Below are 26,231 nucleotides of genomic sequence, written 5' to 3'. Positions count from 1 at the left end.
AACAAACGAGTAGCATGACCACGCGCTGTCACAAGGATGGCCGAAGCCTGCAAAGCGCGGTGAGCTGCGAACCTGGGCCACACAAAATGACAATCAGACATGTGTGGTTATCGACAGTTCAATTCAATTCTTCTCACATCATTACCTTGGTGCATAGTTCATGAGGGCACACTCCCACCGCCGATAGCCCTACTGATCTCGTCTACTTTCCGTCTGAAGCGCTTCCACTTGGCGCTCCCCACGCCCGCAGGCGTATCATGAAGTCGGATGAAGGGGTTCGAGGAGGCATGATAGTAAGCTAGGTGGAGGGCTTTAAAGGTCTAAATATACATCCGTATGGATGTGGTGGATGAGGAGAAACGGCGAGATTTAGAAGGACATACCATGATCACCTCCGCATCACGCACGACAGAGTCTGTAAGTGGGAGAGCGAGAACAATCTTCATTTTGAGAGGCGTGATGTACCCATAAGTAGCTATGTCATCCATGGCGTAGAGAAGGCCGAGGTAGCAATCGTTAGATTTTGTTGGGCCATTTGCTAATGCCAAATGTCGGATGAGGTATTCTTATCAGTGGGGAAATGAAAAGTAGACGGTGGGGAGCACTGACTTCGTTCCTCAATAACATCGAGGCTTGTATGGGCTACATAGTGGTACTTCAGCTCATCCCCTTTTTCGAATGTGCGGATGAGGATTGGGTGGTTTTGGGGCGATATGAACGCGACTGCATTCGGGCGTAGCGGCGGTGCCATCTTACAATATTATTGTTCTAGCGTTTTAATGGAAAAATACTTGCAGATTAGAAGAGCTGGCCCATATAAACAGACCTTGAAAGGAGGAACTTCAAGGAAGAAATCGCGAAGCCTCGGTAGTGATGTGACACTGATACTATGTGTGACCATGACCGTTACAGCCTAAACGTATCATCTTCGGGTTTAAAAATATTGTCTTTCCTCAACACCTGACTATGCTTGAAAAAGATTGTCTTTCTCAAGTCTTTCCTATCTCAAGGCCTGACTACAAGAGACTAGGAGACTAACTAACTATAGGTCAAAGCCGAAACTGCAGCAAGTGCAGGCTGTGCTTCACACAGCAAAGCAAGTTATTTATAAAGCAGTCCGAGTCTGACGGTCTAGCCCTACAGTACTACCTTCCAAGCTTGCGTCACTTGCCCCTCCACAATAATGGCTACCAAGACCGACGTAGTACTTGATTATAGCAAGTCCGTTGCAATTGCTAACGCACCTCCGCCGTACGACTCGATTTCCACGTCTACATCAAAATTCGTCCGAGATAGACCGTCATCTATATTTTCCCTTCTAAATATCAAGCAGAAGATTAGCAAGTCCTTTACTCATGCACCTCCCTCGAAAGACCCAATCTCTACATCTGTATCATCAGCAGATTCTGTTCAATGCCAGAATCATGCTACTGTCTTATCTCGTATCCGTGATATTGTCTCCGCTCCCGACATTATTGACACCCCTTCTGTTACCCTAACCGTCGATGCCTGCGCTGCTTCTCTTTCAATTGCAGAGTTCTCTGACCTCCTGCAATCTCCCAACATCGAGGGTCACACAGCGCTGTATTGGGCAATTGTCAATAAGCGGCAAGAAGCCTTTTCGGCCTTTGCTGTATTCATTACCAAATTCTCGCCTGTTTGCTCTTCCGACTTGCGTCTCGCATGCGTGGCAACTCACAACCAGGCCCTGTTTGCGCAGTTGGGTTTGGGATATAGTGATCGTAAGTACATGGTCATGCCTGTCCTGAAAGTGCATTAACTATACGCTAATCAGCCAAGGACGAGCCTTTGAGACGCTCTTTGGGTTGTCCACCTGGTGACGTTCGGGTGCATGAAGGAGATGGACTGGGCGAGAACCAGTTCATTGCTTGTATCCGCATTGGGATGTTCCGGAAACGTTTGCACATTACACAGGATTTAGGTGTAGAATTTGTTGCGGGGGGTATGTTATCATCATTCTTAACATTGCGATGATGTCAATCCCTCCAGGACGTATATGGATGTTGCGCTTCTACATGGGACCTGATGGGAGGTGGCGCATCGGGCTTAGTCTTTCTCAGCCTAGTTTTCCAGCGCGTCCAGACGCTAAACTTCTGATCGAGGGTCACACAAAACCTGGTTGTACAACCCCACCTCAAGGGTTGGTAATGACTTATGACAAGGCAAAACTTCTTGTACCTGGGGGGTAAGCTTGAATTTGTTCTGATTTATTCAAATACGGAATATACTAATATTTTTTTGGCACAATGTCGACCACTTAGATCTCAAAAATATACAGGCCTATCCAATTTTGTCAACATTTTTTGGTCGTTAAGCGATTGGCTTCTGTACGAGTGAGCCTTTTCCCTTAATGCTTCCTCAGCTCTATCCGTGTCACAGTAGGTGGTTGGAACTGTGGTCTTAACGACCAATTTATTTTGTGACTCTTTTTCTTTTTGACGAGTTGAACTGACTGCTTCGTACAGTAATACCATATATACGGACTGCGATGGCACCCTGCACGCAACGCTGGATATTACATTAAGATAATGACTGCAGCTCATTATCTTTTGATATTTATTACACTTTTTCTTGGCTAACCGTGACGATGGGAACTCGAGGAATATGCTGGTCATTAGGTCACTTTGTCAAAGTAGGTTCAGCTTCACAAATCCATTCTCATGACCCAGTCAGCTGGCAACTGCCTTTTACGAAGGCAACAGTTGCAACTAAAGTTGTATACTGTCATTAATTATGCAGATGATGGCGGCTGATGTGTTTTGAAAATTCTCATGAATTAGCAGTTCGAAGGAGGCGTGTGCATAAGAGACCTCACGCAAAAGACAACTTAATCGCAGGGAAGGAAAGTTGGACGCTTGAGGTAGACTCCCAAACTAGGATCGATTCATCTTGCTCGGTGTCCTTATCACGGGCGGACTCATGAGTCATGAGTCTTCTCCCAAGTTTCCGCAGTGAATATTAATGTCTTCTCTGACATAGAGAGCCATCACCCCTACACACCCCTGACGGATAAGAATGTTATGATCTTCCCCATTACCGCTGACAGTGATTTCACGGTCGTAAACATGATCAAAGATACTATGTACGAACCATGGATTCGGCATTCTGAGGACTTCTGTATGAATTGGTGGCTTTCGACAACGCTAGTCCTTTCTCTCGCAATCATCATTCATCTTCTTGTTAGAATAGAATGATGCTTGTGTCGGCTGGTTGCTTAGACCTCACCTTACTTGTCGTATGCGACACACTCACGGTAGCACCATTGTCCCACGGACCATCATGACAGTGATGTGATAGCCTGGTGCAAATTTCAGTCAAACATTCAATGCTACCCGAGATACCCAAACACGTACCTTCTTCGTGAACTCATATAACCTCCTCTGTACGACGAACAATATTGCAGCAGTGAGGACACTCTGGAGGAGTTTACTGCCGACACCTTTGTATAGGCCTTGTATACCTTCCTCTTTCAAGATGGTAGCGAGACCATCAAGAGAAGATTTGTATTGCTCTGCGCGCGCTTGCCCAGCTTGGAGCCTGCTCTTCAGGACACTGGGTACAAGTCAGATCTCGGCCTGAAAGGTTCGGTCAAGCGCAAAAGCTCACATGTAAGGATATGTTGAGCCCGTTGCGACTGCATAGTATATTGTCAACATACTTCCAATAGCACCCATATTTCAGAGAGCGCACCAAGTTTCGAAAGTGCGCCCAAGACAAAGAAATCCCAGTCGGACAAAACTGCAACAGCACTTCCAGAGCCCCCCACCCTTAGCTTCAAGGTCCTCTTCTTAATCAAAAAATTCTTCAACTGCTCGAACACCGTGTACTGCAGTACAGGGTTGATCACGAGCACTAAAGCAGGGCCGAGCCCACGGAAGAACCCGTTCAGCCCGTCTTTAGCGATGATGGCTTGAATGGTTTGCAAAACACTTGGCCGTCTGAGTACTGCACGTGAATTGGATGGTTCGGAAGGGGAGGGTTCCACTCGAACGGCTTGGGATGTCTGTACAACCCAAATTGGATTGCTGATGGTGGTGGTTGCCGATCCTAGAATGTGGGACGTTCAACGATAAGTCACGACACCACTCATGCGCACCGAGGCTGGCGTACCGGCAATAACGCCTGCCAACATCGACTCCAACATAGTAAGCGCCTTGCTCCCCTGCCTCGAGTTCAGAATGATCCCTCGGGAACGTTCATAGAAATAATAATACACCCTGTCAGCGTTATGAGTGTGAGCAGGACACAGCGCGAGGCGCCCGGGAAGCTTTACCCATTTGTGACAGCCATCCCGAGCAAACTTGGGCTCAAGCCACTATAAAGGCCTGCAATACCCTCGCGCCTGACAATCTCGAGGAGATTCTGAGCTACATTCTGTCAACACGCGTGAGCACGAGGCGCAGGCGAATGTTACATCTCGAGTTGTAGTCACCTTGGAGTCATTCTTCACGTCGACTGCAGCACGTGTCGATAAGACTATGAGTGGGCTACGAGTACAGAGGACTACTTGAATTTGCACTCACACACATATAGGATGCTACGTACTATGTTACGGACATGGCGACGATACCACCGGCAGCGCCTGCGAGTGAATGAATGGCAGAGTCGCTTACCATGATGCGAATGGTGCGAGACTATGCTACGTGCGTCGTGCAAAGAAAGATTGGAAGCGAACAGTCGTCCGTAGTATTCTGGAACTAGTAGTAGAAAATTAATCGAAAGGAGCTTGGCACCTTGTGTCGTTTCACTTCTTGATCAGCGGCTTTGCAATTTGGAACACTAAAGGCTTTGGAGGCACGGAGGGTGTTTAGAGGAAAGTGAAGCGAATGTCAAACTTGTCGAGCCGGGCGTTGACATCGATATTATCATGTGATTGTTCTCAACTTGCTACCAATTGTAGCCTAGTAATAAACGTGTTGTACCGGACTAAACATGCAAGTCCGGGCACGCTTCAATTAAGTCTAAGTTATCACGATGTTCGTGTTCACAGCATGCCACGGGCGGGTTAGTCGAACTTCGTCAGAGCTGACGGCTGCCATAATGGAAGGCTAGCCACGTTAAACTGATCAGTGCGGGTCTGAGTCGTGAAATTTTGAAGGTTGATGTAATGACCATGACGCGCATCCACATCGTTCCGCAATTGACGCCTAATATACAACATCTACTTCAATTGAGCTTGATGAATAGACAAGTTGACGAACAGCATGTAGCGATTAGTCACCTAAATACACGTATGGGGTTCACTGCTTCTGGTTCTGCGATGTTGGGCATGCTTGGCATCGAACCTCACTTGTCGACCTTGAACATGTTATCCTGCAACTGTCTAAGCAACTGCTGCATCTCCTCGACATCCTTCTTAAAGCCATTAGAGCTGCCGCCAGAATCCTGCCTTGTGGAAAACGAGTCGCCAATAGTTGCTTTACCGTCATCCAGCACGAGCCATTTGTCCAACTGCGTGATGATGGCCTGTGATTTCAGACGGTAGTGCGTACGGATCACGTCGCCAAAGGGCTCTGGAGGGTTCTTGAGGTTACCGAGCATCTGCAACATCAAAGGTAAGAAACGACAGTGGACAATCATGCAAAAATCTTACCGCGGTCTTGATGACCATCCTCCGGACGTTTGAAGAGTCTGACGAAAACGTCAGGGAATACGCTTATCATCGAGTTTCGCCACTCACATTGCCTCGACTGGGGAGTACCACCGTCGTTCGCCCATCCAGGCTCGTTAAGATAAGGTTCCTCGCAAAGGATCATGGACTGAATGGATATAAGGACCTGCAGGATGTGAGCACAAATACTGAGAGACAGTAGAGGGGCGCAAACTTGTAGCAATGTCGACTTTCCAGAGACCCACCCTGGTCCGGACCATGTACCGAGAAGAGACAGGCAGACTTTGCCATCCTAAAATATGATGAGAACGGATCTACCTCCCGGATCTTTGCACTCACTGCGTAGAGATTAGGATTGAAACGATACTTCCCACCGTTGGTCTACCAAGGAATCTCAGCCACATGTATATTCGAACTAAGGCAGTCACTCACCGTCATGTATTTGACGCTTGGAGGAGCTTGGTTATAATTCGGTCCAAGGAAGATATCAAACAAGAAACTGCAGAATTTCTGAGCACGAAAAAAATTGCTTTGTTAGTGACTCACCAGCCGTCTTGATACCTGGAAAACAAAAGTAAGAGAAGCTCAACAGACCGAGAAAAAGGTACTGACGGAGTTCCTTCTGGACCTATGATAAGCGCCTTGATGATGTCTACCCGATTCTCGTCGACTCTCAAGAAGACCGAGGAATCCCATGCAACAGGTAGATTCGTCGTTAAAACGGCGAGCTGCGTGATTCATTAAGTCAAAAAAACCTTGGCGAAAGAAACCCCACAAAACCTCTTTTGCGATAGCTAGAGAACGCTTAGGGATGTCGGAGGTGGCAAGCATTCGGGCCTCGCTATTATAGTAAAACTTGTAATGGGGTAAGCTCTCTTCTATCACCCCTTTCTTGTCTTCCTCTCTTGGAACAGTAAGGTCACAATATTCGAATCGAACTTGAGTAGCCCAGTCGACGTAGGCCTTTTTCCGTGCCTCATCTGTCGTAGCAAGAGTAATCGACGAATGATCAAACGGTTCCGAAGAGATCTTTGGCAGTGCAGCATGTAATCGGTCAACAAATGCGTCGCCTTTGGTTTCGCGCAGTGAGCGATCGATGGCACTTGCAGTCGCCAAGATCCGTTGACAGAACAAGAGCAGCCTCTGGTTTTCATCAGACAAAGAAGGGGTTAATTCTCTCTCCTTGCCCTTCGCGGACGATGTCATGCGTTTCTGCTCCTCTGTCATCTCAAGCACCTCTGGATCAGGTGTTTTAATGCCTTCCAATCCTTTGATAGCGGCTTGCGCTTGGATGACAATTGCTTCCAAGAGTTCTCGCGGGCCAGCACTACCTTCATAGATGATAGTTCGTTCCCGTATGGGTGCCTTACCCTTGGCTACTTTCTTAGGTGCGACGGATTTCACAGAAGAAACCACCATGATCGGCATCGCCATCATACTTGCCAATGCTTCATGGTTGGATATAGTCTGCAGTGGGGTGTCAATCAATGTGGTTGAACGTATAATGCGATGATGCGCTACCTCGAGCCACTCAAATAACTCAAAGTACAGCACAGAACGATCTGACATGTCTGAAAGGGAATCATTCCTGAGTAGAGTGGTGCAGAGATAGTTAAAGCGTCTGCGGAGATGCGCAAGAGCCGTCGGGTGAACCATGTAGTCACTGGTTCGTGCACCTCCTTCTCGACGCAGGGACGGAAGATATTCGCGGATCTGGGAAAGTATCGTACCGATCTTCTCATCTTTGAGGCGCTGGATAGCCTGAGCTTCTAGTTGGCCAGAAGTCTTGCATCTTCTCAGAAAACAATTACTGATGATGTTCACATGAAAACTCACATCTTCCTTCACATCACCAGCGTAACCAATACCTCCTTTCGACTTCTTCCCCACTGGCAAAGACATATAATAGCTATCATCTTCGTCATCATCCCCTTTCGGAGTAGACGAAGAAGAGTGCAGATCGGTTTTCCGTCTCTTGTTCGTTTTTGATTTCTGAGAACTCTCTTCGGAGGTTTGTTGACGCTGCTCGGAGAACGTGGATTCCAACATAGCGAGCCCGATGCCCAATATAACGCCTTGCAGATTGGAACAATGGAATAGATTATCATCACCCGAAGAGGAAGGGTCACGATTGCTTCCAGTGTTGATAGGTTCTCCGCACGCGAAACAAAAATCCACCTTGCATGAAAGACAAGTGCGCTTTACGACACGACGAAGATGTTGGATGTACAGCAAGAAATCTGGCTATATGTAAATCAGCTCTCGACTTTGTAAAGAAAACAGCTTTACACACAAAAATGGCGAAGAAGTTACTCTTGGATCTCTGGATTCTATGTCCACATGATTGGGGGCAAAGGCAGTCACCACTGCTTAGCTCGTTGTAGAGACCGAACAAGAAACCCTGTTCGCCGCCCTCTGGACAACCCTTCATCCACTGACCTTGTGTCATAATCTTCACCTGCTCGTTAGTGTCTGGCATGAATGCTGTCTCGGGTTCCTCTTCAACTTCTATGACTTCTTCACGACGATCCTTTGAGAAGAAGACGCCTTCGAAACCATCAGAAACACCGACGGAACAAAACACAAAGGTGTACTCGCCAGCATATGGATCAGCTTCGACCACAGTTCTGGCCTTCTCGTCGTAATCAGAGTCATAGTCGACATAATCATCCGCTGAGGAGCGATTAATGTATCAGAGGGAACTATCCAGGAAGCCACTCACCCCCATCTTCATCTTCGTCCATGTCTACGTCATTGTCGTCTTCTCCTTCTCCGTCCTCATCCGGTGTCTAACCAAAACTGATGAAGACCATTTTCCCAAATAGCGATGAGTTACATACAACACTACGCGGGGTTCGTGATGGGGTGATGGGCGCTACTAGAGCAGCAGACTCCATACTAACATCTCCATCCGTCTCTTCTACGTCGGCGAACTCACCTTCGAAGATCCGCTCGGCTGCTTGCATTACATCTTTGTACCGACGAAGAGCAGCTTGAGCTTGTGCCTCCGACGCACCCTACCAGCCAATTAATATGGCACTGGGCTGGAATCACAAAACCAGGTCTTACCATCTCCACCAGCTGTCGTACCTCTCTATCCATGGCTGCTGCAAGAGACTATGTATACCGTTATGGTGGTAGATCTACCTTCTAATTGTACGAGTTCAAAGGTGTGATGGATATTGCAATGTGACATTTTGGTCACAAGATATTAGCCAATATTGCAGCTAAAACCATAAAAATGTATAAATAAATGACCACCAGACCCGAAGAATAAAACTCCTTCAATTGACTAGGTAGAAAGAAAGTCGTTCAGCAAAGAAGCAGAACTTAGCAAGTAAATTTGTGAGCACTACTAAAACCTTCCGAAATATCGAGAGCGGTAAAGCCCATACCAAGCATAGGAGAAAGAAGTCCAGAATACAACAATTCATATACAGAACCCTAACACAACCCCGTCAGGCCAGCTGGTCGAAGTGGTCCAGAGGCGTGGCATCCATATCAATGAGAGCACACGGATATCGGCTCTTCAACCCTTTGTAATTTGTTGAGAAAAGCTTTCTCGTTCATCCCGGTCGTAGCTAAGAGGAAATGAAGACAAATCGCTCATCAGTGCAAGCGTGTCCAAGCTGGCTCTTTGACGTCCTTGAAAAGCAGATGGTGGTGTGCTACCATCATTGCTTCCAGAATCAATCTGGAATGGGAATGGCCCGAGGCCAGATGATGCCGTGGAAACCTGAGAAGCTGTGGACAGTCCCAAGGTCCGGCGGCTGGGAGGGGGGTCTAACGGGGGCAGTTGGGTCTCTGCGGATTCTGGCACGTCTGAAGGAGTGGTATCCTGTACCTGTGCAGGGGATGGTGAAAGAGGTGTTGCCTCAAAGATTGGAGGCTGCGACTGTGTAGCAGAGAACCGTTGGTGTAGAGGAGAACGAGGCGGAGAACGGATAGGAAGCGATGAGATCGGCGAAGGGGGGACGAAGGGGAACGACTCGAGGATAGAATCTGCCCGCGTTGAGGTGGCAGAAACAACCGAGGAACCCGAGATTCGCTTGCGATCCAAGCCCTGGGCACGGGCTTGTGCGTGTGCGTGTGCCAAGGCTAATTGCTGCTGTTCCTCAAGGGATGCTGGCTGGCGAGAGGTCTGCGCCGAGGATGATGATACCAGTCTACCCATGGTTGTCCTGGGCGACTTCTCGGGGTTCTTTGGGCAAAGTAGTCCAACATTGACACGCGTGGCACTGCTGATATCTATAATAGACCCGGCCTGAGTGCTGACGCTGGACGGACGACTCTCTCCGCTATTAGTGGACCACGGGAGACGAGGTAATTGGAGAGAAACTTCCGAGACTGGGCGCGACTGGTTTGAGATGTCACCGTGGACTTCAAATTCATGGTGATCCCCGAACGGGTCGCTGCGCGGAGATTTTTGCTCTTCCTCTGTCTCGTCCAAGGCATCAGCGGGGCCAAAAGAGCTGGCTGCAAGGGGCGAACGAATTGAAGGCCGAGAAGCAACAGGCGGAATACTGTTCACGGATAGATGTGATGATACGGGTGTAGATGGACCTGGGGTCTGGATGACTTCTGCTTTGACAACTCCCAAAACCTGCCTAACACCTTGGCCTTGCGTGATAATCATCGGTGCTTCATTGAGGAAATCACTGGCATAGCTGGCATTTGACATGTATGACATCCTCGACGATCCTGAGCGCTGACTCTGTGCGTAACACGGGTTTGGACCACGCAAAGATCCATCAGACACTGCAGAAGCGTTGTCATTCAAGGACAAGTCGGGTGCCCGAGCGGGCCGGACGGGAGAAGAAGTTGCAGCAGATCCCGAAGGCCATGAAGGTGTCATAGAATTAGCTGATGCAGAGCCAGGGGATACTAGGGCAATAGGGATGACATTTGTGCCATTTGTACCTGTTGATGTAGTCTGTATAGAGTTACCATCGTCAAATGGATTAGGTTGAGTAGTAGGGGTATTGAGAGAAGGGGTGCCGGTCGCGGATGGACCCCGAGACTGCGGATCGAGGTCGATAACGCTGTGCGAAGATGAAATGAACACTCTGACGGTATTGGGTTCAGAAGGCATCGGTGGCTGCGGCTTTTCGGTAGGATCTGGACGATTGAGAACTGTTTCTGCAGGGGCGGGAGCTTCGTCCTTGGCTTCCTGAGCTTGCTCCAGAGCCTTATTGGCAGTGGCACGACGACGGTACCAGAAATAGAGTACCAAAACCCCTACAAGGACCAGAACTATGGCAGTGACTGCGCCTGCGAGTGCGCCTGAACTGACACCCCCATTGTTACTAGAGGTGGCAGTGCTCTTTGCCTGACAAGTAAATGTTGGGCAGACATTGCACGTTCTGGTATGAAGTCAGTATCAAATATGATCAGAGTTGCCGATTGAAATGAACAGACCTAGTTATCTGAATGCAGCTCTGATCGGCTGAGCAAGTGCAAGATGGAGGAGCTGCAGGGCAAGTGACACATTGTCTGGTATCTAAGAACATGATCTGCAGAGAGAAGTAGAAAAGAGAAACAGAATAAATGAGTGTGATTCGATGAAATTTAAGGCCAAGTTTTGTTTAACTTGATTCCTACCACAGCTGCTCACCACAAGCAACGATGGTGGAGGATGGGGATGGCCTGCAACTGGGTGCTAGCCAAGTTGAAAGTCTAGAGACGAGCCTAGTGACGAGTGTCTTCCCACGATTTTGGTGTTGGCCAGCGAACCAGGAACACGGTAATACTAGTACTCATGACTTGCTTGTTCTTCTATAACCATCTTTTATTAGCACAAGCTGGGTAACACGCTCACGGCAGTACTTCATCCAAAAAATTATTTAATTATTTAGTTTGTGAGACTCTACTATTTAATATTTAAGAATTCTCACCAATTCCTTTATCATAATGTCTAGCCTCGTCGAGTCCACTATCGTAGTCGAGTGTCTGACTTATCATCATGTTCCTAATGAACCCCCTTCCTTGGATAACATCACTTTTCATCTCCGACCTGGATCTCGAACAATCTTGGTTGGCGCCAATGGAGGCAAGTGTACCTTGCTACCCTTCCCGCCTTTAGTACTGATCCCTTACGCAGCCGGAAAATCTACCCTCCTGCAGATCTTGGCGGGTAAAAGACTAGTAAAAGATGCTGAGATACGTATCAAAGGCCTAGATGTCTTCAGAGATTCCCCGCCTGGCGTTACCTTCCTAGGCACGGAGTGGTCGGTAGCTTCCTATTCTCATCATGACCGCAATTCATCATTTAAGGTCTAATCGTCCTGTTCTTTAGGGCAATGAATCCAGTAGTACGGAGTGATATTGTGGTATCCACCTTCTTGGACTCCGTGGGAGGATATAAATACAAGGAAAGGAGAGACAAACTTCTAGACATTCTAGATGTGGACTTAGACTGGCATATGCATGCAATTTCCGATGGAGAACGTCGCCGCATTCAGCTTTGCATGGGCCTCATGGCACCATGGGATGTTCTTCTCTTAGATGAAGTACGTTCTTTCATGCCATATCTGTGAGGTTGTCTGAGCGACCCGTGTGCAGGTCACTGTTGACCTTGACGTCATGGTTCGTGATGAATTACTTACATTCCTTCGAAACGACAGTATCGCCCGTGGAGCTACCATTATTTGTGAGTCAAAAGTTCTGTAGTTTTTCAGCATTAATTGATTATTCACACAGATGCAACGCATATTTTTGACGGACTCAATTCATTCCCTACTCACGTCGCCCACATGCGTTTCGGTTCCTTTGCCACAGAGCCTACTGCATGGCCATCAGGCTTTACCAACGGTCCTCAGACCCCCACATTATACAATACTGCTCTGCAGTGGCTTAGAGAGGACCGCGAATACCGCCGAGAACTCGAGAAACAGGGGCGAAAAAGTCGCGGTGCGAGAAATGAGGTTTGTTTTGATCTCACTCATCTAGCAACAATTTGGTTGATTTATGAAACTTTAGACTGTCCCTTCAGACTCTGAGACGTTCTACAAGAAGTGGGTGTGATTTGTTGTAATTGATCCCTGACTATAATATTGACAATCGTTTAAAGATATGATTATAGTCATTGAGACACCACCACGCTGCCATAGGTTCTATTGTGGACGTATCATCTGATAATTATATCCATCTAGTTTCAACAACCTGTAGCAATAGCACTACAAGCCATACCTGTATTCAACATGCACCGCCTAAAATACATCGTTTTCTATCCAGAGGATCGCTCGCAACTGGACATGAATAATATTTCTGATGAGTCCGATGTGTGAGGAAAGTAAGACTGCAAGTCCGGGTAAGTATACTGTACGAATCTGTAGGTGTGATTAGCACGAGAGTTGCAATCATATTCTCCGTCCTTATCCAGTGAAATTTATGTACTACCCTATGCCATAGTTCCAGACTACGGAGGGCTTTACGTACGGAGTTGAGCGTGACTTCAATTGACCTGCCTTATTTAGGCGGGTGCAATTGCAGCCCGCCAGCGGTTGAAGGTGTAGCACATCTTTCACACCTTTTTATGCGAGACCTCGCCACTGGTTATCCGCCATTATAATGCCTGAAATCATAGATTTAACGGTCTCTTCTCCTCCGCTAGAACCTATCGAGATATTGTCTGATGGGGAAATACCTATGGTCTCTCTCAACCAGGAAGATCCTTCCTCGCAAAAGTCAAAGCGGAAGCCACGAAAACGGAGAAAGTCCAAAGGCCCTACATGCGATGGCGTTGACAGCTCAAGAAACCAGTCTCTCGAGCGTCGAAGTACCGTGGATTCTTGCGCTGCAACTCTTTCTAGAAGGCGATCAGCGTCTCCAAAACGTCACTCACCAGCTCCAGCACCTTCTGACCAGGAATTGTTCTTCTTTGACGCCACCCCTGCTCCCGTGGTCACAGGACCCGCACAAAGTCCAAAATCCCAACCAGAAAGCTCCAAAAGTGCAGCAGACCGACTTCTACTACCCTCTCATGTCTATATCTTGACTGCTGGCGAGGATGGTGCAATACCGGTTGAAATCGTTCCTCAGCTACCTGTGGATTCTGAGGAGGAAGATTACATTGAATATCTTGACTATGAAGACAGGAAGGTGTGCAACCATCAGTAGTTATAATCACGATAAGTCGCTCATGTCTTTCGTAGGCACCCGGGCTTGTTCGCTACTTCGATACGGAAGCAGAGGAGGCTGCTCACGCTAAACCATCACGTTTTGTATGCAAGAATTGTGGTGCAGAGGGCGAGCATAAGACGTATGAATGTCCGATTCAAGTGGTCAGTTTTTTGAATGCCTCAGCCTAGTGTTGCTCATTCTGCTTTGAAGTGTCTGACTTGTGGTGCTCGTGACGAACATTCAACGCGGAGCTGTCCTATTAGCAAGACTTGCTACACTTGTGGGATGAAAGGTCATATTAACAAGGTGAAAATTTTTGTCATCTGTCTCACACCCAATCTTATGGGTTTCAGACCTGCCCAAATCGTTTCTCGCGTTCAAGGCTCGCAGCAGATATGGTCGATTGTTGTGGCCGATGTGCATCGAAAGTTCATAAGATGAATGTAAGATAGCAGTTTAATTTTCACGCGTTTTGCCGTTCATCTTCCTACTTCGACAAGGAATGTCCTACGCTATGGAGAATATACCAGTACGTTACAGACGAGGATCGCGTGAAAATCTTGCAGACTAGGGAAGAAAAAAAGAAACTTGGATTCGGAACAGGAGGAGAGGGATACATTGCATTGGAGCTGTATTGTTATAATTGTGGAAATACAGGACACCTGGGAGATGTATGTGTTCTTGCCAGTCTTGGTTCGCCTTCTGACAAAGCCCCACAGGATTGCGACGAGGTCGCTTTCGTCTTTGACATACCCGCTGAGCCTTCAGCCTTCAGCTCGCACAATATCATGTCTGGACCATTCTATGACCCGGTATCCGAGCCTGTTCGCATTCGCCGTGGGCCACGAGAGTTGCAGAATGAAGAAGACGGACCTCCCTTAGGCGATGACTGGGGTATGGATGCACCTACAAATGTCGGAAAACAAGGGAAGAACAAAGACAAGGAAAAGATGGCAAAGAGGTTCAGAGATCAAGAAGATGATGACACAGGGGACTGGTTCAATAATCCCCGTAACCTGAAGAACCGCGGGAATGACAAACCTGCGTCAAATGGTCGAAAGGCTCTAAAATTCGGCAGTTCGATGAAGGACGTCGGACGCCAGTTCATGCCACCCCCATCAGATTCACCTCGCAAAAGTCTTATTGATCGGTTAGGGGACAACCCTCACCACGGTCCTCGACGGCGGAACGGTGATTACCATGGTCCATCAAAGGAACCGGAGTCTTACCGCATACGTGGAGCGTCACATAATGCTAGAGACCGAGATGGTGAGTATTCTCGTAGAGATTCAGGTCGTGACCGAGAGCGGCAACGACGAGATTCGCGAGAGTGGGACAAGGACAAAGGCAGGGACCGGGACCGGGGACAAGCACGGGGGAGCAGTGGACCCAGGTATAAAGGTGGTTACTATAGATGATTTCAACCCTAAAGTCGACGGTTTGGGAGTGTGATGAAAAGAGCGGCTCGATATATTTCCCGCTATCAGAGCTCTCACAAGAGACTTAGGGTGTTGTTGACAGGGAGTCGGATTGTATGCTAGGGTCACCATCCTGCACATGACGGTGGGGGACGGCGTCCCTAGTGAACAACCAGATCCTAGTAGTACTTCAAGTTAGCTTTAAATTACCCTCATCATGTTGTCTGTTAATTGAGTTTCGTTGATGCGTCCAGTATATTGCACTGCTCACTTTGTTCCGACCTGCCCTGACTGGTAAACTTGGTTACGGTCAAGAGTTAAGAACGTTAAAGCTCAAGACCATATGGAAGCAGATTACCTTTCTTGAACCGTCGACACATAAACATGCTGAGTGCCAGTCTCGTTCCTTCCCCCACAATCGACCTTGGTCTTACTAAAGGCAGGAGCGTTTCAACAAAGATCGCCCAAGCTACGGACTCAGCACATCCTGAAGGATCCATCATAAGTCCAGCGACCCGCGCCACTCTCAACTTCCAGTATGCATCACTGAGAAACATCAATCACTGTCCAACTGGCATGTACATCACTCCTTCTGTGGAGAGCATCCTGGTGTGGGACGCCGTTCTCTTTGTACACAAAGGTCAGCATTCTTAATACTCACTGGTGCGCCGTTCGGTTTCATATTCTTATCAGGATATTACCAGGATTCTGTGCTAAAGTTCACCGTAACGTTCCCCAACGATTATCCTGAACGATCCCCGACGGTGCGGTTCCTGACGGACATTTTCCATCCCCTCGTTGACCCCCGGACTGGAGCTTACAGTCTTGCACCTCGTTTCCGACCATGGAGGTTTGTGACGTTCTGCCATAAGTTAACTAGGAGCTGATACGCGTGTTCAGACCCAAAGAGCACCAGATACATCATATTCTGCATTTTATCAAGAGCACGTTCAAGGAGCCTACTCTGGACAAGTTCCACGAGGAAGATGTCTTGAACAAAGAAGCTTTCAAGTGAGTTACAAACGTCCTGAGAGTTGCCTTTGCTGATAGTTTCGTAGGCTGTAAGTAATAACAAGCCTTACCACTCTAGGTAACAGTATTCATGTTGCATACAGCTATTGCGACAATCGAACGTCTTTTGCGACGTTAGCAAAGCAATCCGCAGAGCTATCTCAATCCCCCAGTGCTCTCTATGACACTTCAGGCCCAAAGAAGAACCACTCGTTACGGTTCACCCCTTTGAAACCAAATGAAGTCGACGAAGTGCTTAGGGCCCTCTCCGTTCATACAGAATATTCAAAATGAGCACTCGTGGTGCATGAGCTACTATATGGAGTATGGTATACTAGTCATCCACACACCTATTGTACGCAAACTTACTACGGGGGTCTAATAATATAGTTGCATTAAGGCGCGATTGTTCGCGATAGTTGTATCATGGTTCGGACGCCGCCCCGCAGTCTAGAACTCAAAATGACGACAGGGTGTTTCATCTATCATCGCTGCTGCTATTAGTCTCGTGGATACTGGGGAAATACCCCCGGAAATTATTCGCTTCGAATGGGGTATCCGTTCCCGTGTCATCGTCCTGCTAGCGTCAGTGGGACATATTCCAGCACACTAATTGGAACGTACCTCGGTCATTTTGCCGAAGTGCTTAGAGAGTTTCTCGATGACGAGGCTGTATGGAAGGTGCTGCGTCAATTTCCTACAAAGTGTCATTAGCTTCATGAGGCGAATCTAATGATCACTGAAATGTGTCACCTTCGGGGCTGTACGTTTAAAGAATGACGTGCATCCAAAGTAGAGTCCAGGACGTTCGACGAGTGAGCACCTTCACTAAGGGACAGTCTAATTGAATATTCCTTATCAGAATTCCCGCGCCCAAAATTGCGCTCGTAGAGTTCAAACCTAGGGTGGAAGTTAGTCGGCAAACGGACACGATGAATTAACCTACGTGATATGGGACTACAAAGAGAGTCCTTTATCAGTATACTTCCAAGCTCAGATATGAACTGAACTTACACAATAATCTAACTCGGGTATCCGCCTATTCGCAATTGGCAAGCCGGAGTGCAGCACGAGATTGACAAGCGTATGAATATGGCTTTCTTTGGTGAAATAAAGGGTCAAGGAACTGGCGCCATTGTTTCGTGCAGCCTCGAGGTCTTCTACGACTTTCCGAAGTAGTGGTAATGAAGTTAGGACGCCAATCTGCTCCCTGTACAAAGTTCAACTTTATACAAACGAATCGTGGTTTATCAAGTCACACTTTTCATCAGCCTCAATGCCGTATTCCTGAGGCGCCACTAGATCAAATAGAGCTTTAGCACGCCCGTAAAGTTCATGCAACTTGCGATCTTGAGTCTGGCTCGGATCCTGGCCGTGGCCAGCGTTTTGGTCAAAGATCGAGAACAAGAACGTTCGGTGGTGCAGCGCGCAATACTTGATGGTATCGTAAAGCTCGGAGACCTGCAAGATCAGTAGTCAGTCACCAGGTGAGTGCACATTACAAGGTGCTTACACGAGAAGGGTCAAACTTCTTTTGTTCGACATCGCAGAAATCCTCAAACAGTTTGTCCCAGCGTTCCCTGAACAACCAGGGTTCATCATCACAGCACCTGAAGAAATTCGTGAACCTGACATTGTTCAAAGGTCGATCAATTTTCATACCATCGTTCCTGGATCGTGTCCACATCCATAGTCTCGAAATTCTTGTGCATGATTGCCCGGAAGGAGCTCAAAAGTTCAATGACCTCCTGTAATGATGTAGCGTGAGCATTCGACGCCCCTCTGGATGTGCAATATGTTGACAGACCTTGACAACTTCGACCGGCTCTTTTTTCATGCTCTTTGGCCATGTGAGCTCGGGACGCTTCTCAGGTTCACCGGGTCTCAACAATATCTTCAGGCGCTTCTTCACGTCGTCCATCAAGTCCTTGGCTGCATTAGAGTCATCGAGAAGGTCTTTACGGATGATCAGTTCCGGAGGTGTCGTCCCTTGTGAGCTTAATCTGCCATCTTGAGAGGAGCGCGAAGAAAGGGAGCTGCTAGGAGTCGACGAACAAACGGAAAAACTTGAAGAGATGTTGTCGACGAGTGCTGCAGCAAAAATCTCGGCGGATGCAATCACGCGGCGCTCAGAGGAGGTATAGATCTAGACTATAAATTTAGAATACCACTATCTCTATGGGCAACAAACGAACCTTGACATTCTGAAGAGCTTCCTTATCTGAATACGAAGGTCAGCGGTACCGTTCTCCTTATTGTGATGTACTTACTCATAATGGTCAGATCCTTTTTCATATTCTCTCCAAGGTCGCGAGATTGGTATCTTGCTGAATGCGTGAACTGTGCCAAGAAATTCGCATCAGCATAAATGGTACGAACGTACAGGAATCGACACACTTCACCACCCCATTTAAAGACCAGGGTCAGCTTTGTCAACCTCCTTGCCTGACCAGCCTGTCTCTTCGAATATACAGGCTTCAGCTGCGCCTTGGTCCCAGGAAGGTTGATCTTGTTGAAAAGCGCAGTATTGAGTTGCGTGAGCTTCGCCAGGTCATCGCCACTCGCGCCCAGAGCTTTTGCCTCCTCGACTGCTTGGGCGATAAGATTAAGTTGAGATGTCTCGCGAAGGATTATCTCCTCCTTCTCTCCATTGAGTAGTCGAACGAAAGGCTGCGTCCATACGTCACCGATAGGAAAATTAAATTTCAACTTCTGTTTGGGCGTGCGGTCAGCGTGTCGGAAGACCGTTACATTTGCCTTGAGGATCCATGTTGGTGGCTGCCCCTTGGTTGTAGTGTCCGCTGAGGGTATCGGACGTTCTGGCGAGGATGACACATGGATGCAGAGGTTAGCCAAGATCTCGGCAGCCTTGTCTAAGTGATGATAATCAGGCACAAAGCCGAATAGACAGGATGTCACATCGTATCGTCGCTTACCATAATAACTCTCATTTCCCTTGACAAAGCTCCATCCATTAACATCGATAATTTGAGTTTTCTTGCCTCCTTCACATCGAAGCATGTCGAAGCCGCAAACGTTCTGACCAAATGCTTGACATATTTTCGCAGCGTACGTCTTCTCCTCCTCACTCAGATGAGTAATAAATCTGATTCGTCCATGAGCGATGAGGGGTTACAAATTGCCGAGTGACAGACCGAATCTCCTTGCCTTCCGTGTTTCGGCGGACAACGCCATCAACCACAGGGGATTTCCGAGTTTCAGCGTGAAAGTAGTCCTTGCCGACCGTATAAACCTTGATGTCCTCAGAGTTATCGACGTCGATGAATTCCTCGTAGATATATGATCCGTCCGTCCGCGGATGATTCAACAAAGGATCGAGATCACTTGACTTATTACCGACCTAGGAAGAGATAAGTTAGAATGTGTGAGAGGACCATTAAACCAATACATACCTTCCTAAAGAGGCGGCGCCCTCCACCACCCCGAAAATAAATATAAACGTTGTGGTCCTCACCGCTAACAGGTTTTTCCACGAAGGGTTTCTCTAGGACTTGCCCGTCAATGACAATGGCGTTCCCATCTTCGCGAAGTGAGACTTCAGGGGTCACTCTGAAGCCACCTAGTGTGACGCCAAGCTTCTTTGACATTGCGTCTTTGAGTTCTGTATCAACTTGAGGACCACCATCGCGAGAAACTTCTAGTCGCTTGGGTGTCGGGACATGTAAATGGTCAAGAATAGCTCCAACCAGACGACGATCCCATAGTAAAGCCTGCGGTAAAAGGTCGTTGATGCAGAAGGGGTGACGGAGTTTAACGTAAGATATGGCCTTGTCCAGGGGAAAATCGGTGGAAAAAAAAGAGATGAGTACATCACAACGGGGCCAATTTTCGACATCTAACAGGAGCGTGAGTAAGCAGTGGGGGCATTAAGGAACGGCAAAAGAAGGGAGGGAGACAACATGGTACACACCCTCATCAAGGATAACCTTATCACCAAAAACCTTGACTTCAATAGCACCGTGGGCTCTCTCCACCAGTCGCGTGAGTATTTCTCTCATTGCCTTTGATCTGGCTTTGATGTCCATTGCACAGATACCGAGGATGACAGGGGAGCGATTAGTATCGTGGAAGAGCGCCCGGTCATCGCTGGAAGCAATGGAAGAACAAGAAGAAGACCTTGTAACATTTGAGCTAGACCGAGGAGATTGACGTTCTGGAGAATTTAAAAAAGCTGAAATTCGAGATTGCCTGTCTCTGAACATGATGATAGATCAATAGATTTGAAGATGGTGCAGCCTATCGAATTCAAATAGTTAGGCTCCGTAGTCCTGTCAAATAATTTGAACTTCGGATACGACAGCGTACACTGTGAAAACAATTGAGCAAACGTACCTGCAGGCATACTTGAGAACAGCACGCGACCAGGACCTTGAGCCTGTTTCAAATTTTGAAGTCCTTCATCGATATCTAAACCTTAGCAGGAAATTTCAACATTTGGAAATTCCCAATTGAGTTTCTTCTGAAAATCATGTACAGACTTCGAGTTTGGATGAAAAGTGCTAACAAGGGTGGCAGATCTGCCACTCGCAAAATGCACAGCTGCGAGAGTGTACAAAGTTACGAATTTATAGTATACTCCAACTCGAACCACCATTTAAAGGACTCATATAGAACATTTGCGATGATCGGAAGGTCGTGTGAGGCGCATCCGCGAGGTCGAATTAACCTGTCTCCTCTCTAGAATGGTAGAAGTGTAATACCAATCTGCGTGAGATATTTTATTTAGAGCTGAGACTTTAGTGCAGATGTGGTGCTGAGCCGATTTATAGGGGTACGTACAATTTAAAATTTTCACCTTCACTTTGTCGCTTACTTAATCATTCAAGCGTGGGTGCCGACTTGTATCCACTCAGATGCTCAAGGTATAATTAGTCTCCCTGTTCCCCTGTTCCATGCTATCCTCCAACTGGGTCTCGGCGTCCTTGTCACATCTGCCCGATATAGACAATCCATGGGATCTTCTACGTCAATCTTGGTAAATTCTGCACCGTGACCTAGGGCCGCCTCTGAAATGAACGTTTAGCTTGAGAGCGCCATGGATACTTACGAACGCTTACGACTTCAGCTGTAGCGCGCTCATTTGATTGGTGGAGACGCCTGAACAATATTACTCACCACATTTGGCTGATAAATCATTTAAACATATCCAAAACCAAGTATTTAATTTACAGTAACTCTTGCAAGACATTGCCACCAAGTTGGATTTTTAGATGGGCCTATAGGTAATATACCTCTCGGAGCTATGGTCAATTGGTGATGCTATGTGATCACGGTGAAATTTTGAAATACTGAAGTAACTGTACAGATGCGTACAAGAGCCTGCTGACGTAACACTATGAGGCAATTGTGCGCGATGAGGCATTTTGTGGACAGTGGTGGCGCACACATGCACTCAATATTGGTGAACCAGAAATATCTTGCTATGCCTCCACTATATAATGTGCTCACAGAACCCACGACCAATCTGGCGTATCCTGTTCCCCCACCCCTCATCTTTTCTCCCACTTCATCTAATCGCACCGAACTTGAAAACCGCTGTATTATTTGATGAACTCGCCGTCCGAAACCCATGTCACCACCATCTCTGTGGCTAATCTTCACTGTAGCAGGTATATACAACCCTCATTATTTTTATTCTGCTGATGTTGATTTTGTCTCAGCTGTGTAAACACAATCAATGAAGTGCTCTTCTCTCTTTCTCCCCCTCCAACAAGGGTAGACGTATCCATCGTGCACCAGTCAGTGACAGTCGAGCATGCTACTACAGCACCCACCCACACTATACATTGCATGCTTGAGGATGCTGGCTTTGATGTATCTCACCCAGATGCCAGTTCCTCAGAGCACGTGCTTTCACGAGCAGCACGGGGGATGAGCACCATGCTTTCCGAAAAACGTCGAAAGCATATACAACATTGTTCATCATGTCAGGAGGCAGCCGCCATCTTACTCAATGATACCGTTTCACCACTCCTGCAGGGTAATACTACCGGTCACCTATATTCTAACAGCGTCCCTCCAACGGGTTGCTACAAACTAGAGGACCCAGGATGGAGCCTAAGCCCGTTGCACAAGGTAGGCATCGATGACGTGGCGCATCTTGTCACTCTGTCCGTGGGTGGTATGACGTGCTCTTCATGCTCGGGCACCATTACCGAAATAGTTTCACAACTCCCTGGTATCTCCAAAGTAGTCGTCAGCCTCCTGAATAACTCTGCCGCAGTTATTGTTGCTCGAAAGGATCTAGTTGGCTCCGTGACCAAGACGATTGATGACTGCGGCTTCGAAGTCGACATCATCAAGGTCGAGCCCCTCATCCCATTGACATCAACAAATAACGCGACAACAACAGGTCCTAGGAAATTATCCCTTCGTGTCGACGGAATGTACTGCCAGTGCGTTAATCTTATTGTGGTGGCATGCAGGGTTACTGATATCTACGAACTAGACATTGTCCAGCCAAAATCATGACCGCCTTAAACAAGCTCCAGCCCGACGTCACCGTTATCAAACCATTATCAAACCATTTGGATTCCCTAATTGAAGTCTCGTACATACCATCGCCCCCAGACTTCACCATCCGCTCCATCATCTCCACCATTGTGTCTGTGGAACCGACGTCGTACAGTGTATCGATCCATCATCCACCTACCCTCGAAGAACGCGCGCATCGCATGCAGCGACGCGAGAAACGAGTCTTGCTACAACACCTGTTTTTCACGTTCATCATTACGATACCCACGTTCATCATCGGTGTCGTTTGCATGAGCCTTCTTCCCGCTGGTCATCACACGAAACTGTATTTAATGCAGCCGATGTGGAATGGAAACGCGTCCCGAATCGAGTGGGCACTCTTCTTCCTCGCTACCCCAGTATATTTTTATGGCGCTGGCGCATTTCATCGTCGGAGTATCAAAGAGATTAAAGCTTTGTGGAGGAGAGGGGGCACGACTCCCATCATTAAGCGCTTCACTAGATTTGGGAGTATGAACCTTCTGGTGTGCACCATGTTACCCGCATTGTCATGTGATAATGACATGATGAGCAGGTTTCTACAGGAGTAACCGTGGCTTATTTTTCATCGATCGTGGTTCTAGTCCTTGCGGCAATACAGCCACCTTCGAGCGATGGTACAGGGCAAGAAACAACATATTTTGACTATGTCGTGTTCCTGACTATGTTTTTACTTGCTGGTGAGTCGAACCCGCGCATTGCCTATCTTGCCTGCTCACCTGCAGTAATCATTAGGTCGCTACCTTGAGGCATACAGTAAAGCAAGGACTGCAGACGCCATTACTGCACTTGGGTCACTTCGCCCTGCCGGAGCTCTTGTCTTGTCTCCTCGCCCTGCTCCTGATTCTACGGTCCCAATGGTCGTTCCACGGAATGACCCTGAAAAATGCGACGTAGCATGCGATAACGGTAGCCTTGTTGCATCTCCTGGGTTTAAATTTGAGAAGGTACCTGTAGACCTCTTGGAGGTTGGCGATGTAGTGCGTGTGCAAAATGGTGCGACACCACCATCAGACGGTACAATCGTCTCCGGTGCGGAGACGTCCTTCGACGAAAGCTCTTTAACGGGCGAGGCTCGACTTATTAAGAAGAACATCGGGGATAAGGTTCTTCTTGGAACAATCAACAAGTCCAGGGCTGTAGATGTTCGAGTTGACGCTGTTGGCGGTGTCACATTGTTAGTCACCCAACTTCGATTCTAAAGATATTGTCTGTCTGACCTAATTCTAAAGGCTGGATCAGATTGTGCAGATCGTCCGTGAAGGCCAAACTCGTAGGGCACCCATTGAACGCGTTGCAGACCATGTTACAGGCGTTTTTGTCCCGATCATCACTCTACTGGCGATCGTCACATGGTTGATATGGCTTGCCTTAGGTGTCAGCGGTGCCATCCCTAGGAGCTACTTAGACATAAGTGTAGGCGGATGGGGTGAGTTTCTTCCAAGTGATTCACTGAACTTTGTACTGACATCAGCTCCGTAGTCGTGTGGTCTCTCGAGTTTGCAATCGCAGTATTCGTCGTGGCATGCCCTTGCGGCATTGGCTTGGCAGCACCTACCGCTCTTCTTGTGGGAGCCGGCCTCGCAGCCAAACATGGAATCTTGGCTCGCGGAGGCGGCGAGGCTTTCCAAGAAATGGCTCAACTTGACCTCGTCGTGTTCGATAAGACCGGAACACTTACCGAAGGTGGCGAACCCCGAGTGTCTGATGCCGAGATCCTGTTGTCGTCGGTGCCTGAGAAGATGCTTCTCGGAATTGCCGCGGAGTTAGAATCTGTGTCATCTCACCCGCTCGCGAATGCAATCAGGCAGTATGCGGGGAAGCATGGCGCTACGTCTGTTGCTGGCAACGCGTTCGACGAGATCGCTGGCAAAGGCGTCAAAGCAGATTTTGATGAAATGCGTTGCAAGGCGATGGTAGGAAACGAGGCCCTGATGCGAGACCATGATGTACTGCTTTCTCCTGACGTCCTCCGAGTGCTCGAGAGGTGGAAATCTGAGGCGAAGAGCATCATCCTCCTCGCGATTATGGTCGCAGATCTGGACAATCGATTCGTTGTTGCAGCGATATTCGCTGTGTCGGATCCCATCAGGAAGGAAGCTACTGGTGTTATACGGCATTTGCAGGAGGAGGGCATTGGGACATGGATAATATCAGGGGACAATGAGACTACGGCTAAAGCAGTCGCGAAATACGTGGGCATTCCTGAAATGAATGTCATCGCTGGAGTTTTGCCTCAACAAAAGGTCTGTCGTTGTTCCCGTCCCTTTCCTTCCCGCATGGTCTGATTTATCTTGTAGGCGGAAAAAATTGAGTGGCTGCAGCGTAATGGTGGCAAACGTCCTTCTCCGCGATGGCAACGTATGTTGGGCAGGTCAACGTCAAATGAGCGTTGTGTCGTCGCAATGGTTGGTGATGGTATTAATGATGCACCTGTGAGTTCTCTATGCATGTCTTCGTTTGGTGTTTTGGATTGACTGGCGTTAGGCGCTGGCTGTCAGCGACATAGGAATAGCTATCGGATGTGGAAGTAAGCTTCAATGTTCATCTAACCGCTAATAGAGTGCATACTAACCAAGTTCGATAACAGGCGACGTCGCATTATCTAGCGCTTCGTTCATTCTCTTATACTCTAACCTCAAAACTTTACTCACACTGAGCGACTTGTCGAGAAAAGTGTTTAACCGCGTCAAGGTTAACTTTGTACGCTTCCTCCTTCTCTTTGCACCACCTCTCGCCATTAACATATTTTGTAGATGTGGGCATTTATGTATAATTTGATCGCAGTCCCCATCGCTGCTGGCGTCATATACCCTGTCGGACACGCGCGTTTAGCTCCTGTCTGGGCGTCATTGGCTATGGCATTATCGTATGTATCTCCTGACTAGGCATGACCTATACTGATGTGTTATCCTAGCTCTGTATCTGTGATTTGCTCCTCCCTCGCACTCAAGCTGTACAGAGAGCCCAAGATACAGCTTTAGCAAATCCAGTCCAATCTTTTCTGCAGTCAACCCATTTATTCGTATATATCTCGTTATGTCTCATTCTCCTCACTACCTACTACCTAGTAACTCAGTCTGCCAGAAATCAACTTGTTCTGCGCTGAGAGAACCGATATTATTTTCATAATGACATGCTGGGATGCTTGTGCGGCAGCAGTCCCCGAGCCTTCGGTTTGCAGAATACCGACATCACCAACAGTTTACAACTGATCAGAAGTGTCATCGGATTCAGATTATTATTCTAATCGCATAGCAGACGCTCTCAAAGATGTCATGAAAGCCTGGTCATATTTATGACATCTGAGTGTCTCTGATGAAACACACCCGTCGGGGATTCAAACTATCTTTCGCAATCGAGCCGCATGACTGCGAAACTAGTACGGCTTGTCCACAGGCTATGCGAACAACAGCCGATAGGGAAACGTTCCAATGGAACATAGAGACAAGAAAGACACTGAGCAGAACCACCATCGCTTGTGCAGACATGCCAATTATAGTATGGTCCCTAGG

At 47.8% G+C, this 26,231-nt stretch overlaps 10 protein-coding genes across 10 annotated transcripts; 5 read left to right on the top strand and 5 right to left on the bottom strand.

The window, feature by feature from the left end:
- Positions 1–158: 158 nt before the first annotated feature.
- Positions 159–751, bottom strand: BJ212DRAFT_1478356 (Sedlin; the record flags this gene model as incomplete). Its single annotated transcript, XM_041339699.1, has 3 exons — positions 159–320; positions 384–538; positions 610–751. 3 exons carry the CDS (start codon positions 749–751, stop codon positions 159–161), a joined length of 459 nt encoding a protein of 152 aa, XP_041195486.1.
- A 432-nt stretch (positions 752–1,183) lies between these two features.
- On the top strand, positions 1,184–2,210 carry BJ212DRAFT_1478355 (uncharacterized protein; the record flags this gene model as incomplete). The annotated part of the gene is made up of 3 exons (XM_041339698.1): positions 1,184–1,742; positions 1,796–1,963; positions 2,011–2,210. 3 exons carry the CDS (start codon positions 1,184–1,186, stop codon positions 2,208–2,210), a joined length of 927 nt encoding a protein of 308 aa, XP_041195485.1.
- Positions 2,211–3,298: 1,088 nt separating this feature from the next.
- On the bottom strand, positions 3,299–4,637 carry BJ212DRAFT_1478354 (peroxisomal membrane protein PMP47B; the record flags this gene model as incomplete). Its single annotated transcript, XM_041339697.1, has 8 exons — positions 3,299–3,319; positions 3,375–3,573; positions 3,628–3,655; positions 3,712–4,068; positions 4,132–4,238; positions 4,295–4,395; positions 4,454–4,508; positions 4,567–4,637. 8 exons carry the CDS (start codon positions 4,635–4,637, stop codon positions 3,299–3,301), a joined length of 939 nt encoding a protein of 312 aa, XP_041195484.1.
- Positions 4,638–5,307: 670 nt separating this feature from the next.
- On the bottom strand, positions 5,308–8,734 carry BJ212DRAFT_1478353 (uncharacterized protein; the record flags this gene model as incomplete). The annotated part of the gene is made up of 15 exons (XM_041339696.1): positions 5,308–5,562; positions 5,615–5,652; positions 5,702–5,798; positions 5,847–5,924; positions 5,972–6,013; positions 6,065–6,131; positions 6,179–6,193; positions 6,245–6,360; positions 6,413–7,099; positions 7,154–7,417; positions 7,469–7,876; positions 7,926–8,305; positions 8,355–8,421; positions 8,473–8,649; positions 8,702–8,734. 15 exons carry the CDS (start codon positions 8,732–8,734, stop codon positions 5,308–5,310), a joined length of 2,724 nt encoding a protein of 907 aa, XP_041195483.1.
- A 427-nt stretch (positions 8,735–9,161) lies between these two features.
- On the bottom strand, positions 9,162–11,142 carry BJ212DRAFT_1478352 (uncharacterized protein; the record flags this gene model as incomplete). Its single annotated transcript, XM_041339695.1, has 2 exons — positions 9,162–10,995; positions 11,051–11,142. 2 exons carry the CDS (start codon positions 11,140–11,142, stop codon positions 9,162–9,164), a joined length of 1,926 nt encoding a protein of 641 aa, XP_041195482.1.
- A 400-nt stretch (positions 11,143–11,542) lies between these two features.
- Positions 11,543–12,655, top strand: BJ212DRAFT_1478351 (P-loop containing nucleoside triphosphate hydrolase protein; the record flags this gene model as incomplete). Its single annotated transcript, XM_041339694.1, has 6 exons — positions 11,543–11,687; positions 11,733–11,859; positions 11,928–12,141; positions 12,194–12,281; positions 12,332–12,555; positions 12,611–12,655. The coding sequence occupies 6 exons, from the start codon at positions 11,543–11,545 to the stop codon at positions 12,653–12,655; spliced, it is 843 nt and encodes a 280-aa protein (XP_041195481.1).
- A 357-nt stretch (positions 12,656–13,012) lies between these two features.
- Positions 13,013–15,436, top strand: BJ212DRAFT_1575479 (uncharacterized protein). The gene is made up of 6 exons (XM_041342138.1): positions 13,013–13,732; positions 13,786–13,914; positions 13,964–14,059; positions 14,107–14,196; positions 14,254–14,424; positions 14,473–15,436. Exons 1-6 carry the CDS (start codon positions 13,202–13,204, stop codon positions 15,169–15,171), a joined length of 1,716 nt encoding a protein of 571 aa, XP_041195480.1. The 5' UTR covers positions 13,013–13,201; the 3' UTR covers positions 15,172–15,436.
- Positions 15,437–15,555: 119 nt separating this feature from the next.
- On the top strand, positions 15,556–16,476 carry BJ212DRAFT_1478349 (UBC-like protein; the record flags this gene model as incomplete). The annotated part of the gene is made up of 4 exons (XM_041339693.1): positions 15,556–15,811; positions 15,865–16,021; positions 16,072–16,182; positions 16,248–16,476. 4 exons carry the CDS (start codon positions 15,556–15,558, stop codon positions 16,474–16,476), a joined length of 753 nt encoding a protein of 250 aa, XP_041195479.1.
- Positions 16,477–16,660: 184 nt separating this feature from the next.
- Positions 16,661–20,228, bottom strand: BJ212DRAFT_1266066 (histidine phosphatase superfamily-domain-containing protein; the record flags this gene model as incomplete). The annotated part of the gene is made up of 17 exons (XM_041330536.1): positions 16,661–16,759; positions 16,807–16,879; positions 16,936–17,082; positions 17,129–17,139; positions 17,197–17,392; positions 17,444–17,643; positions 17,696–17,792; positions 17,845–17,930; positions 17,999–18,192; positions 18,250–18,328; positions 18,378–18,403; positions 18,453–18,522; positions 18,580–19,055; positions 19,119–19,288; positions 19,338–19,543; positions 19,596–20,038; positions 20,114–20,228. 17 exons carry the CDS (start codon positions 20,226–20,228, stop codon positions 16,661–16,663), a joined length of 2,688 nt encoding a protein of 895 aa, XP_041195478.1.
- A 1,360-nt stretch (positions 20,229–21,588) lies between these two features.
- Positions 21,589–25,981, top strand: BJ212DRAFT_1008648 (heavy metal translocatin). The gene is made up of 11 exons (XM_041328832.1): positions 21,589–21,812; positions 21,864–22,598; positions 22,652–23,201; positions 23,252–23,396; positions 23,452–23,893; positions 23,949–24,145; positions 24,199–24,962; positions 25,017–25,151; positions 25,204–25,246; positions 25,307–25,419; positions 25,473–25,981. Exons 1-11 carry the CDS (start codon positions 21,751–21,753, stop codon positions 25,602–25,604), a joined length of 3,318 nt encoding a protein of 1,105 aa, XP_041195477.1. The 5' UTR covers positions 21,589–21,750; the 3' UTR covers positions 25,605–25,981.
- The last annotated feature ends 250 nt before the right edge of the window (positions 25,982–26,231 follow it).

Source organism: Suillus subaureus (genome assembly GCF_016647635.1).
Source record: "Suillus subaureus strain MN1 chromosome Unknown BJ212scaffold_8, whole genome shotgun sequence".
In the NCBI taxonomy this organism is placed as follows: domain Eukaryota; kingdom Fungi; phylum Basidiomycota; class Agaricomycetes; order Boletales; family Suillaceae; genus Suillus; species Suillus subaureus.
The sequence above is the reverse complement of the archived record's forward strand: the minus strand, read 5'-3'. Positions and strand labels throughout refer to the sequence as shown.

What these genes read in the sequence shown, in the direction of transcription:
- BJ212DRAFT_1575479 (XM_041342138.1), top strand. Translation starts at nt 13,202, where the DNA reads ATGCCTGAAATCATAGATTTAACGGTCTCTTCTCCTCCGCTAGAACCT. An exon ending in TGAAAGGTCATATTAACAAG is followed by an intron (nt 14,060 to 14,106) that starts GTGAAAATTTTT and finishes TATGGGTTTCAG; the next exon opens with ACCTGCCCAAATCGTTTCTC. An exon ending in ATACAGGACACCTGGGAGAT is followed by an intron (nt 14,425 to 14,472) that starts GTATGTGTTCTT and finishes AAAGCCCCACAG; the next exon opens with GATTGCGACGAGGTCGCTTT.
- BJ212DRAFT_1008648 (XM_041328832.1), top strand. Translation starts at nt 21,751, where the DNA reads ATGAACTCGCCGTCCGAAACCCATGTCACCACCATCTCTGTGGCTAAT. An exon ending in GTCGACGGAATGTACTGCCA is followed by an intron (nt 22,599 to 22,651) that starts GTGCGTTAATCT and finishes TCTACGAACTAG; the next exon opens with ACATTGTCCAGCCAAAATCA. An exon ending in GACTATGTTTTTACTTGCTG is followed by an intron (nt 23,397 to 23,451) that starts GTGAGTCGAACC and finishes AGTAATCATTAG; the next exon opens with GTCGCTACCTTGAGGCATAC.